At 42.7% G+C, this 12997-nt stretch overlaps 2 protein-coding genes across 2 annotated transcripts in view; both read left to right on the plus strand.

The window, feature by feature from the left end:
- The window catches only part of LOC311232609 (androglobin-like), a gene marked incomplete at both ends in the record, with an annotated part of 44050 nt that extends 37445 nt beyond the window's left edge, over positions 1-6605 (plus strand). Inside the window, 3 exons of the mRNA XM_084319469.1 lie at positions 2567-2663; positions 4269-4452; positions 6405-6605. Of these exons, the coding sequence (XP_084175595.1) occupies positions 2567-2663; positions 4269-4452; positions 6405-6605 (482 nt within the window). The remainder of the gene's footprint in view (positions 1-2566; positions 2664-4268; positions 4453-6404) is intronic.
- A 3514-nt stretch (positions 6606-10119) lies between these two features.
- The window catches only part of LOC311232072 (bifunctional apoptosis regulator-like), a 39459-nt gene continuing 36581 nt past the window's right edge, over positions 10120-12997 (plus strand). The window contains exon 1 of the mRNA XM_084318753.1: positions 10120-10335. The gene's annotated coding sequence lies outside the window, so the exon portion shown is untranslated. The remainder of the gene's footprint in view (positions 10336-12997) is intronic.

Genomic DNA, 12997 nt, shown 5'->3' on the forward strand with positions numbered 1-12997 from the left:
TGGCTAATCTTGAGTATTTTTTCTCCTCTTCATAAGAGTTTGAGGTTTTCCATTTGAGGTAAAAACAGCAATAAAAAGTCAAAACTTGCATCTCCACATCCCAGCCCCGACGCCTGAATACTTTTACCAACGGATTTCCAGTTCCGCGTTCGCGTTCTGCGCTCTGATTGGCCACTGACGTTTCTGGTAGCGCCAATCGTGTGACGCCTCTTTCTTTCACCGGTTAAGCTATAGGCACTCTTTCAAAGTTGGTTAAGGTTAGAGTTTGTCTTAGAGCAGGGCGATAGAACACCAGCCCTGATTCCATACTCTAACCTTAACCAACTTCGAAAGAGTCGCCTAAGAAACGTCAGTCAATATTTCAGTCAGTGAGTCAGTATTTTTTTTCTTTTATACATACATACATACATACATACATACATACATACATACATACATACATACATACATACATACATACATACATACATACATACATACACATACATACATACATACATACATACATACATACATACATACATACATACATACATACATACATACAGCTCCACCCCCACCTAATAGACAGTCCCCTCCCCACCGTATGTAATGTATATATTCTCTCCCCACCATATGTATATTTCTCTCCCACCCACCCACCCCCTCCTAATGTACAGTCCCCTCCCCATCATATGTATATACTCTGTCAGGATCTATGGGTAACAGTACTGTATATTTGCATATCATATATGTCACAAATGTAACAGTACTATATACAGTACCTGTATGTCATGTATGTCCCTATGCCATAAATGTCATGATGTCATATATGTTGTGCATGTCATACATGTCACTATGAATTGAAAATGGGGGACCCTGATGTAAACAAGACAATCGTCTTTCTCTGGTCTGCATCCCCTTAACAATTGTGTGTATTGAGCCGTACTGTTTTATTTGTACCCATTCTGCAATCTGTTAAATACAATTTTCATTCATTCATTCATTCACAGACAGTAACACAGGACAAAAACACATTTCAACCCCCTCCCTTCCCTAATTATAATTTAAATTGACATTCACGTAAAAGTAAGCTTACTATTCTAATATTATATTCTTGTCTCCAAAGTGTGTGCATGTTTTTTTTTTCCTGAGGATGGCGCCATCCCCCCATCTAAACATGATGTGTTTCTTTTCTCTTCTTGATTGATTGATTGAAAACTTTATTAACAGATTGTAGAATGGGTACAGTACAGTACAGTACAGCTCAATAATTGTTAAGGGGATGCAGACCAGAGAAAGACTTTCGTCTTGTTTACATCAGGGTCCCCCATTTTCAATTCATCATAACATATATGACATACATGACATACAGATAGACAGCACAGTACTGCTACATCTTTACATCTATACATTTATGACATACTGTACCAGATTTGCAAATACAGTACTGTTTGTGATACGAAAAGAGTCCAGAAAAGAGAGTATATACATTTGACGTAGAAACTGTACATTGGAGGAGGTTGGGTAGGTGGGGTGGGGTTGGGGGGGACTGTACATTGGAGGTGGTTCGGTGGGTGGGAGGGGTGGGTGGGTGGGGGACACTGTACAACTGTACAAGCAAAACTGTACATTGGAATATTGACAAAACCATACTTTACTGTACATTGGAGGGGGTTGTGTTAGGACATTTACAGGGGCCAGTTTCGAATTGCAGTCTCCCGTAGGTGTTCTTTGAGAGTGTTTTTGAAAGTGGGTAGTGATTCACATTCCTTTACAGCTTTGGGTAGGGCGTTCCACATTGATGTGGCATAATTGCGAAACGTGTTTAGTCCCTTGTTTGAGCCGAATCTGGGTTTAACATGATTTGTGGAGCTCCCTCTGGTGTTGTGATCGTGGTATTCACTGACCTTTGGGAAGTATTTTGACATGTACATGGGTACCTTGGTCGTGTAGTGTATCTTGTAGACCAGGCCCATTGCAAGTTGCTGTACTCTGTCGTCTACTCTAAGCCGTCCTAGGTTGTCAAAGTGGGCAGGGGTGATCAAAGTCCTTTTAGCTTGGCCCTCAGAGCCCACCACTTCTAAATATTCTATATATTTTTTAAAGTGACATATAAAAACGCCACTGTGCGTGCGTGCACGTGTATGTGTGTGTGGGGGGGCCTCCACAAGAATCTGGCCCAGGGGCCTCTGAAGTCTTAATCTGGCCTTGCTCACACCAGCAGTTTGAAATGTAAACATTGCACTGCATATTAGGGATCTAGTTGAAGGTAAACCACCTTTTTATTTGTGACATAGGGTTTACCTTTTGTAAGCCGATATGAATCTTAATGATCAGAATTCATAGTGTACATTTTAGTAAGTAAGACCAACTGGTTGCAAGTTACATTCAAAACAAGGCATTGTTTTTAAGGAAATAATACAAAATTAAACTTTTGAAATATATTAGTGTGTTGGTGTTACTGTGATCATTGACTGGAAGTCATAGTTTACCAACCTTTTATTTGACCTCTGCACTACTGCCGCATGCACAGTATCTGCTGTTATATGTAAATGCATCTCTTTTCTGATTGGTTCTCCTGCAGCTGCTCCCCCTCTGTCTCCTGATGGGTCTCTCAGTCTATCCAACCAGCGAGATCTCACACAGACATATGTTCCCATGGACTTCACCCATTTAATCAGGTACTCACTCTCTCTCTCTCTCTCTCTCTCTCTCTCTCTCTCTCTCTCTCTCTCTCTCTCTCTCTCTCTCTCTCTCTCTCTCTCTCTCTCTCTCTCTCTCTCTCTCTCTCTCTCTCTCTCTCTCTCTCTCTCTCTCTCTCTCTCTCTCTCTCTTATCTCTTTGCCTAACATAATGGTAATATCCACAACATACAGTAATTACTTGCTGACTTGGCCCACAGTATCAGTATGTTGTACAGGGACTTTCTTGTCTTGATGAATGAAGTGAAACGTGATTCATATTCAGTAAATCCTTCACAATATCTTGGCTCAGTTATTAGTAGTAGTAGTAGTTTTATTCAGTCATCATCTCACACAATACAATAATTATGCACAATCATTTAACAATAAATATGATTTGGCAGTGACTGAAAAGGTACAGACTGAAGCATAATGCGTATACATGCCTGTCCTATATTCTTAACAAAATTAAGACTCCAAAACACTATTCTAAAAGAAAATAACAGAAAAAAAGGTTTCTTAAAAACCAAAAGCTAATGACTCATTCTTACCTGTATATCAGCATTGTTCCACAAGTTAACCCCAATAATAGAAATACACCTCCTTTTAATCCCTTTCTTAGCTTTTTGAACAGTAAATTTACAAATATCTCTCAAATCATATTTTCTTTCATGTATTGAAAAAAACCTTTGGACACCGTCCGGGAGTAACTTTGCTTTAGCTCTGTACATTATTTGCATAGTTTTATAATAAACCAAATCATTAAATTTCATAACATGAGACTTTGTAAACAATGGAATTGTGTGGTCATAGTAACCAGCCTTAAAAAGGTTCCGAATGGCCCGCCTTTGCAGTAAGACTATTGGATTTACAGTGTTTTTAAATGTCGACCCCCATACTTCCACACAGTAAGATATGTAAGGAAGTATAAGTGAGCAGTAAATTATGTTACACCAGCCTTCTGTCCACCTGCCAGACTACCATACAGTATATCCGTAATAATACCATGGTTGGACGGCCGGGTAGCGCAGCGGACTAAGCGTCTGTCTACCACCACAGAGCCAGTGGGATCGAATCCAGCTGCGGTACCTCCGGCTTGGCCGACCGTCCATACTAACACAATTGGCAGTGTTAGCGGGTGGGAAGCCGGCGTGGGTGGGTCTTGGTCGTTGTAAACAGCGACTCCTACAGTTCGGTCGGGGCGCCTGCACAGCAAGGGAAGGATCTGGGAGAGGTAGTGTGACCCTTCCACACGTTACACTCTCCCAGTGAGAGTCCGCGCTGCCAGGTGAAAAGAAGCGGTGGGCTGGCTACACATGTGTCGGAGGAAGCATGTGATAGTCTCCGCCCTCCCAGACCGACGGTAGGGGGTAGAGTGCGCAATGAGAAGGAAGGGGATTGGGAATTGACATAATGACTAACATTGGGATGGGAGAAAAACGGAAAAATAAGGGGGAAAAAGATAATAAAAAAATTAAAAAAATACCATGGTTAATATGGACATACAGTAGTATAAGGGGCTTTGGATTAAAGCCACCCTATGACACGTTCAGATTCCGACTAGTGACATAATTCGCCTGTGACGCGTGTCTGTTTTTCTGAAAGGTACAACGCGGACCGTCCTGTGGTGAATATCTGTGAGATAGCGGATGCGCGGCGGACGGAGAGAGCTGCAGAGATCCAGGCCTGGCAGCTGCAGAGAGCGGTCGCCCTGGAGCGCAGCAAGCAGGAGCGTCTCGACACCACAAGGCTGCGGCGCAGACAGCTGGAGCAGCTCGAGGCCATGCAGGTCAGAGTTCACTTTGGTTTACTTTATTAGTACATTATTTATTAAATCTAGAATAATTAAACTTGAAGACATGGTTAAGTTTCAAACAATGTTAATTATGTTTAGGGCAAGAAGTAATACACTGCCAGAAAAATTACAAAATCTTTTTCATTTAGAAAGTGAGTTTAGTAGGAGGAAATACAATTTTAAACATCAGTTTGCACGTTTTTTTGTGAATAGTTTTATTTTCGGTCTTTGTTTACAGATAAATCAAAAACACACATGTGTGGACGTTCAAAAGGAAAAGAAAAAAAAGAAAAAATCACAAATGTACATATTCAAAGTAAGCTCACACACAAAATCCAAACACAATGACCGAAAAAAGGAATAGGCTGAAGCACATGCTTATTTTTGCCTATCCTTTACAATTCTTAAAAACGAAATATACTTTAATATAAGAAAGACAAATTTAAAATATGCTGCAAGATATAATTTTTTTTCTTTTTCTTTAAGAGAAAAAAGAAAAGAGAAAATAAATGTTTGATGTTTTACTCAAAACTGTACTCCTGAATTATTTTATCCTTCAGGGCCTTTTTAAATCTCCCCTGAGAAGTACACAACTTCAACCCGTCACTAAGACTATTCCACAATTTAACTCCCAAAATTTAAACACATCTAGCTTTTTGTGGAATTCTCTCCATAGCGAGCTTAACACAATGGCGGCCAAGGACTTATATATCCGTGTTTCGAATCCAACGGTTGTGGACCGACCACGGACATGTCCGTGGGAAGCTTGTATTGGCTTTTATTCCATTTTAATAACCTATTCAAGGTCGCCGAGTGGCACTGCTGATGTACCCTACTCTTTGAATTCGAAAAAGTGCATTACCGGCCAGATCCTCTTAGGGGTGCTATGTCGATAATGCAGTGTTCCCTGTGGCAGAAGTTGTCTTGTTTTTTCTGGATTTCAAATGTAGTTTTCTACTAACCTGAAGCGATCCCTATAGCCTGTTGCACGGAATACGTTTTGGGATGCGGATTTCACTATGCAGTAAAGGAATTTATCATCAGCCAATGGACATATCGATCTACCAGATGGCGATCGATAACTGGGAAATGCTCTGGGGGATCCAACCGGCGCACGGTAAGATATTTTTCACGTAAATTACACGCTGATCAGGCCTTGTTATCATACTCAACCAGCCGATCAATGAATGTGGCTACTGAGGCTAACATGGTTATTGGTAATCAATAATCAGAAACGACGTCCCCCGCATTTTATGAACAGATTGCAGAATGGGTACAATACAGTACAGCTCAATACACACAATTGTTAAGGGGATGCAGACCAGAGAAAGTCTTTCGTCTTGTTTACATCAGGGTCCCCCATTTTCAATTCATCATAAAGTCCTCGGATATGTGGACTCCGAGGTAGTTAAAACGGTTCACTCTCTCGACCGGTGCCCCGTCGATGCCGAGGGGGCTGTAGTCCCTGGCCCCCGACCTCCTAAAGTCCACAATCATCTCTTTCGTCTTGCTGACGTTCAGGGAGAGGCTGTTCTCCCGGCACCACAGCGCCAGGTTCTCTACCTCTCCCAGGTAGGCCCTCTCGTCGTTCACAGAGATCAGGCCCACCACAACTGTGTCGTCAGCAAACTTGATAATTGTGTTGCTGTTTCGCTGTGCCACACAGTCATGTGTGTAGAGCGAGTTGAGGAGGGGGCTCAGAACACAGCCCTGGGGGCCACCTGTGTTGAGAGTGATGGATGAGGAGGTGCAGTTGCCTGCTCTCACCACCTGGAGTCTTCCTGTCAGGAAGTCCAAGACCCACTGGCAGATGTCGTAGTTCAAGCCCAGGTCTCTGAGCTTGACTATGAGCTTGGCGGGGACTATGGTATTGAATTCTGATTCTGATTCTGATTCTGATTTCTCTGACTTATCTCTCTCCTTCGTCCTCTCCCTCCCCCTGGCAGGCGACTCGGTGGGAGCAGTATCAGAAGTTCCTCGCTGCGCGCGAGCGTAGTCATCAGCTGGCTGCACACAGGGAGCAGGAGGAGAAGCTAGCGCAGGACGCGGCACAGCAGGCGGAGCAGGACGCGGCACAAGAGGCGGAGCGAGACGACACCACTGCCACCAAACAAGCCACCGCCAAGAATGCTGGGAAGAGGAAATAACCGGGTGCATACAGTCAAGTCAACTCTAACCAACTCTGACTTAAAAAATCAATATCAATGTGTAAGACAACACCGTGAGTAAGTAACTCCAAAGGGTTCCACATAGTTATGTCATATTCTGTTATGTAACTAATTATATTTTGGGAGTGACATATCTAGGATTATTTTTTTTTTTAAACAAATATACCTTCACATGAGATACTGTTTCTTTATGTACTTGTTACAGTTACATAATAAAAATATATATATATATAAATGTCCAGTTGCCTTATTTGACCCACTGCCCACCTCCTGAGTTAAAGGGATAGCGCATATTTTTGAGAAGCCTATCTGATTTGACACACACACACGCGCACGCACGCACGCACGCACGCACGCACGCACGCACACACACACACACACACACACACACACACACACACACACACACACACACACACACACACACACACACACACGCTGTCGCACTAAAATATACGTCATCAGACTCCTCACAACAAGAACAATGGGGAACCACGGAACCGGCGAGCATTAGTATGGACGAAGCCGAGAGCAGCTGCAGCAGCACTCGCTCAGAGTCAGACTCTACGACGGCGTCGGCGTATGAGCATTTAAAAGAGTTTTACGTTTAAAGTCAGTAAATGTTTTGCACTTTGAATATTGAACTTTGAGGTACCTCAGCCTGGTTCCTACCTCGTGTTGTGTTAGTACAGAGTTATGTCGGCACATGTTTATATGTTATATGTTTGCACAATGACTACTTTCACTATTGGTACTTTAAGTATATTAGATTATTATACTTAATAAAGACCATTCAAGCAGCACGTTTTTCCTCATGTTTTTGAAAATATACTGTAGAGATGAAAGCTGCAGAGCTGCTACTAGTGTGGACTGCATGGGCGGCAGCAAAGCGTTATGGAAATACCAGTATTCTGTGGTTCTATATGGGTTGTGGCAATACATTTGACAAATAATAGCTTGCAGCAACGTATTGAAAAAAGAACTATAAACTATAAATTAGTTCATTTTTGAAACCATGAACTTTAGTTCAACATTTTGAATTATGAACTATGAACTGAACTAGTTAATTTAAAATTATAATATATATATATATTTTTTTTGCATTCGACTATGGCTCCTTTCAATCGATTAGTCGACTATTCGACTAATAGGGGTCAGCCCTAGTGTGGACATATTCAACGCTGTGTAAAGTGCCCTGCAGCAATATGGGGGGTTTGATAAACTGTCCGCTGTTGTTACCGATGGAGCACCCACAATGAAAGGAAAACACACAGGATTCGCCGGGCTTCTAAGGCAGAGTGGCGTTGAGTGTCCAATGCTGCACTGCATTATACATCAGGTAAGTTCGCTAACATAATTTCCATCTATTGTGGGTCACTAATAATCAGGGGTGCAGTGGTCATGCCACGCGGTACCACGTCGTCCCAGCACTTTTCTGAGCAGAAGTACACACACGGATGGCTATTTGAGTGATGGGGTACTACTGGCGGGACTGCCGATAAACAATGCGGCCCCCCAGATTGAGTGTGGAAATTTAGTGGCTCTCACCATATACAAAGTTGCCCACCCCTGACATAGACCAATGAAAGAGGATATCCCTACTGAGTACAATGGCACAACCCGCAAGTCTCTACGACAAACGGTTCAAAAGATACAAAAGGGGGGCGTGGCCTAATGATCAAGGGTTAATCCCATGAAGGGGGAGGAGCCGAACCATGGCGGCGTCGTCAACATAGACAATGAAAGAGGATATCCCTACTGAGTACAATGGCACAACCCGCAAGTCTCTAGGACAAACGGTTCAAACGATACAAAAATGGGGCGCGGCCTAAGGATCGAGGGTTAATCCCCTGAAGGGGGAGGAGCCGAACCATGGGGGCGTGGTCAACATAGACCAATGACAGAGGGTATCCCTACTGAGTACAATGGCACAACCCGCAAGTCTACGACAAGCGGTTCAAAAGATACAAAAATGGGGCGTGGCCTAAGGATCAAGGGTTAATCCCCTGAAGGGGAGGAGCCGAACCATGGGGGCGTGGTCAACATAGACCAATGAAAGAGGATATCCCTACTGAGTACAATGGCACAACCCGCAAGTCTCTACAACAAACGTTTCAAAAGATACAAAAAGGGGACGTGGCCTAAGGATCAATGGTCAATCCCCTGAAGGGGGAGGAGCCGAACCATGGGGGCGTGGTCAACATAGACCAATGAAAGGGGATATTACTGATTATGATGTCATAATAGACCATTCTAGAACATTAATGTACTCTATTCAACAATTCTCATAGAAGATCTCATTGTGCATCTTGAAACAGGACTGATCAGTCCTGTTTGCCTGAATACTTTTACCAATGGATTTCCAGTTCCGCGTTCGCGTTCTGTGCTCTGATTGGCCACTGACATTTCTGGTCGTGTGACGGCAAGTTCTGCCACCGGTTAAGCTTAGTATTAACAATTGTGTGTATTGAGCTGTACTGTATTGTACCCATTCTGCAATCTGTTAATAAAATGTTCAATCAATCAATCAATCAATCAAGTCTAGCCTGCCGTTTAGGTTCAAGTTCTGCTTTATTGGTCACATGTACATTACAGTGAAATGCTTGGTTCCGTATGAGCCCCCTGAGATTGTGCTGTACAATGTATACAACTAAAGTACAAATTAAAGTACAAAATGTGTCTAAAAGTGAATATTAAGGTGAGTGTGCATGTGGATGTGTGTGCAGTGAATGTAGATGGATGGGTTATTATTGTTGCATATGTCATTGAGCAATGAGCATCCTGATGGCCTGGGGATAAAAGGCTCCTTTTGAGTCTCTCTGTGCTGGTCATGAGACTCCGATAGCGCTTGCCTGACCGCAGCAGTGCAATGAGGCAGTTGTTTGGATGGGTGACAACTGCTAAGTTTAGTCTTTGACTATTCTCTTAGCCTTTGATTGATTGAAAACTTTAATGAACAGATTGCAGAATGGGTACAGTACAGCTCAATACACACAATTGTTAAGGGGATGCAGACCAGAGAAAGACTTTCGTCTTGTTTACACCAGGGTCCCCCATTTTCAATTCATAATGAATATGGCCCTGCAACGCCTGCGTAAATGTCCTGGAGAGAGTGAGAAGCCCACCTCCAATTGTGCGATCGAGCCACTAGCTGCAGTCTGCGGCTCAGTGCGTACAGTACGTTCTTCTTTACACATAAACACCCAATGGACCCTACCGTTGGTTACTGTCTATCTCTATGTCATGTCATATGTTATGATGAATTGAAAATGGGGGACCCTGATGTAAACAAGACGAAAGTCTTTCTCTGGTCTGCATCCCCTTAACAATTGCGTGTGTGTATATTGAGATGTACTGTATTGTGTGATTGAATCTGTTAATACAATTTTCAATCAATCAATCAATCAATCAATCAATTGGAATTTGGCCCCCCCCTATCCGCGTGACAGACGATGATGCGCGTGCATGCGTACTAGGAGCTTCCCGAAAACACTGCGGCTTGAATGATGCAGGAGTCAAGGGAATGGTGACGACAACCAGTTGGACACTACTACTACTAGACTAGAATAAAAAATAAACGTATTTTATTGCAAGCTATAACGTTCTGTTAGTGCATTTAACCTCCGGTTTTACACAAAGCAGACGTATAGCCAGCTAGGCGATGATGAGTTCTTCCAGTTGGTCCCGTTACAACGACCCTTCTTCTGAGGTGAGATGTAAATAAATAACCGTTTGCTAGTTAACCGTAAACTATCGACAATGACCAGTGGAAGAAGAACGTGGCTTTGGTCTAGCTTAATTGAACGTTGCGAGGGAAATAACGCAAGGTTATTTTTGGAGACTAGTTGGTGTTGTTGTTACGTAACGCCAGCTCAGCTAACGCAGCTAAATTTAGCTTGTTAGCGCAGCTTACTCCAATAGGGTCCAGCTGCAGCGCCGGTGAGTCCTCTCACTGGGCAAGCCTGTGGCAGCCACAGGGGGCGCGCGCTGATGTACGTCTGGCGTAAAGTACGAACCTACTTTCTATAGAAGCAGCTCGGAGGTGCGCTGTTTTAAGTGAGCGTGTGTTATTGGATTGATTCATTGATTGATTGAACATTTTATTAATGTCCGCCTTGTTTCGAACTGGTTATGCTTAGGCCAAGGGCGTAACTTTGTTGTAAGTGGTGGAGGGGACACATTTGGGTGCGTGGTCAGTGGCGGAGGGGTGCTACGTATAGTTGTATGGTTGTGGAACTTGTGGGCATAGGCGGCGGGTGAGCTGGACATTAGGGAAGGCTATAGATGGGATGGGACTCGCGCAGAGTGCGCAAAATCTTCCCTTTTTCTTTTTTGCTTGCACGCAAACGGTGCTGTCCAGGTTCTGATTTCATACAATACACACACCCACTCTACTAGGCTACTACAGCGAGCCCCACTCATTTCATATAGTGAAAATTAATTGTTCAAATGAAGGCATATGATTAACCATTAGGTGTGTTCGAGATGGATTTCGGTTCGCCTCGAAAGTAGACGAGAGTAGCCGAGTGCAGCCGGGGAGGAGTCAGAACGTCGGACACTTCAGATTTCACGAGAGCATCTCGTCTAGTCTCGCATGGCAGATACGCATTCACGTCACCACCACACACATTACACATACTGTCCAGCTCATTATAATGCGATGGCCGTGTGCAAAATTAGATTAGATTCAAATGTACAGCACACCATATACTGATAGTGGAATATACTATTCATAAATCATATACCTGTCCATAATGTATACCATCTTGTTGCGTGCTCCTGGCCACAGCAGTGCCCGCACACACAACAGCAACTTGAAGTTTACCATGATGATATGATGAATGAATGAATGAATGAAAACTTTATTTGAAGAAGCTCTTGGTACCCAAACTCCTGTATCCAATAATAATAATAATAAATATATCTCACACTGCGATGATATGATCGCAAATTGCCCCCTAATTTGGTCCGTGCGAGTTTAAAATAATATCTGGGGGCAAGCTTGCGAGTGGTGATTTCAACCCTTCATTCGCATTTCACTCCTAAATTAATCCATACAAATTGTAGTAAAACATTAGCCTACAACCAGGGCTGTACAGTGCAATATAATGTTGCGGTTGTAATTTCATTAGACAGACCAGCGCGGACCTTTAATAACATGCAATTTAATTGACACGAGCAATGAGCTAACGGTAGCTTCTAACCAAGGTCTCCATTAGGATTATGCTAAGCTAACTAGCGATCTCTGCTAACCCTGGAAAACGGTCAAAGCGGACTCCACAAGACTAGTTCCATTCGTGAGGAAAGGGGGTGGGTTATATTGACAACGCTTGACAACAGAAGTTTAAACATAACTTCATATTTATTGGTTATTCGTTTCTGTATATCATTCAATTCCCATCTCCGTGTGTCTCCATCTCTTCCTGTTTACATTCGAGTGTGACGTCATCACCTACGGCAGCTTAGACGATCAAAACCCGAAGGGTCTCTCTCTCTCTCTCTCTCTCTATTCAATGATTTAAAGTAGCCAAATGTTACACACAGTATAAATACTAACTGGATAGTTGATGATATAAACATTTAATTTCATTATCTGAAATATTCTAAAATCATTAAGTCTGTGTGATTATTATTTTCTCACAGTAGTGTGTGTATATATATATATATATGTGTGTGTGTATATATGTGTGTGTGTTTGGCTAAAGTGGATAGAAAACACAGTACTGTGTAAAAGGCACCCAAGAGTTTTTATATAAATTGTCTTAGATGTAAATAATTTTTTTTATTAGTGTGTCAGTAGACTACTCTTAGTACATTTTCATTAAATTATTTTTTAAAGCATCTTCATGGTTTAATAATGCAAACATCTGTTGCAGGGACTTATTATAATCATCATATTGGCGTGACTGTATGCATCAAAGGGTTCAATCAAACATTTTTAAGTGCTTTAGAGGAAATGTCAAAATATCGCGATATCATTTAGAGGCCATATCGCCCAGCCCTACTATAATGGTAAAATAGTTATTTAAAAATTTGCCCCTAAAAAATATTCTTTGCCCCTAAATTTCTCATTTAGGGGCAAGTGTGCCCCTAGTGAAAAAGCTTAGCGTACAGCCCTGTATCTGATAGACGGTAGACGGGACTCGTACTGTAATAAAGTCTTCAATCAATCAATCAATCAAACGTCTCATAACTTCCTCTTGTGGGCGTGGCTGGTGGTGACAACCAGGTGACAACTTTTCTGAGCCAATAGGCGCTTTGCGCAACGACAGCAAGTCGTTCCCCATCATGGATTTGCGTAGAGCAGCCGGGTGAGAGGTACTGTGGCGCCTCGCTCTGAAGGCTGTGCGTGGCTCGGTCCCGCGATATTT

Source organism: Notolepis coatsorum, assembly GCF_963971535.1.
Source record: "Notolepis coatsorum genome assembly, chromosome: 7".
Classification (NCBI taxonomy): Eukaryota; Metazoa; Chordata; class Actinopteri; order Aulopiformes; family Paralepididae; genus Notolepis; species Notolepis coatsorum.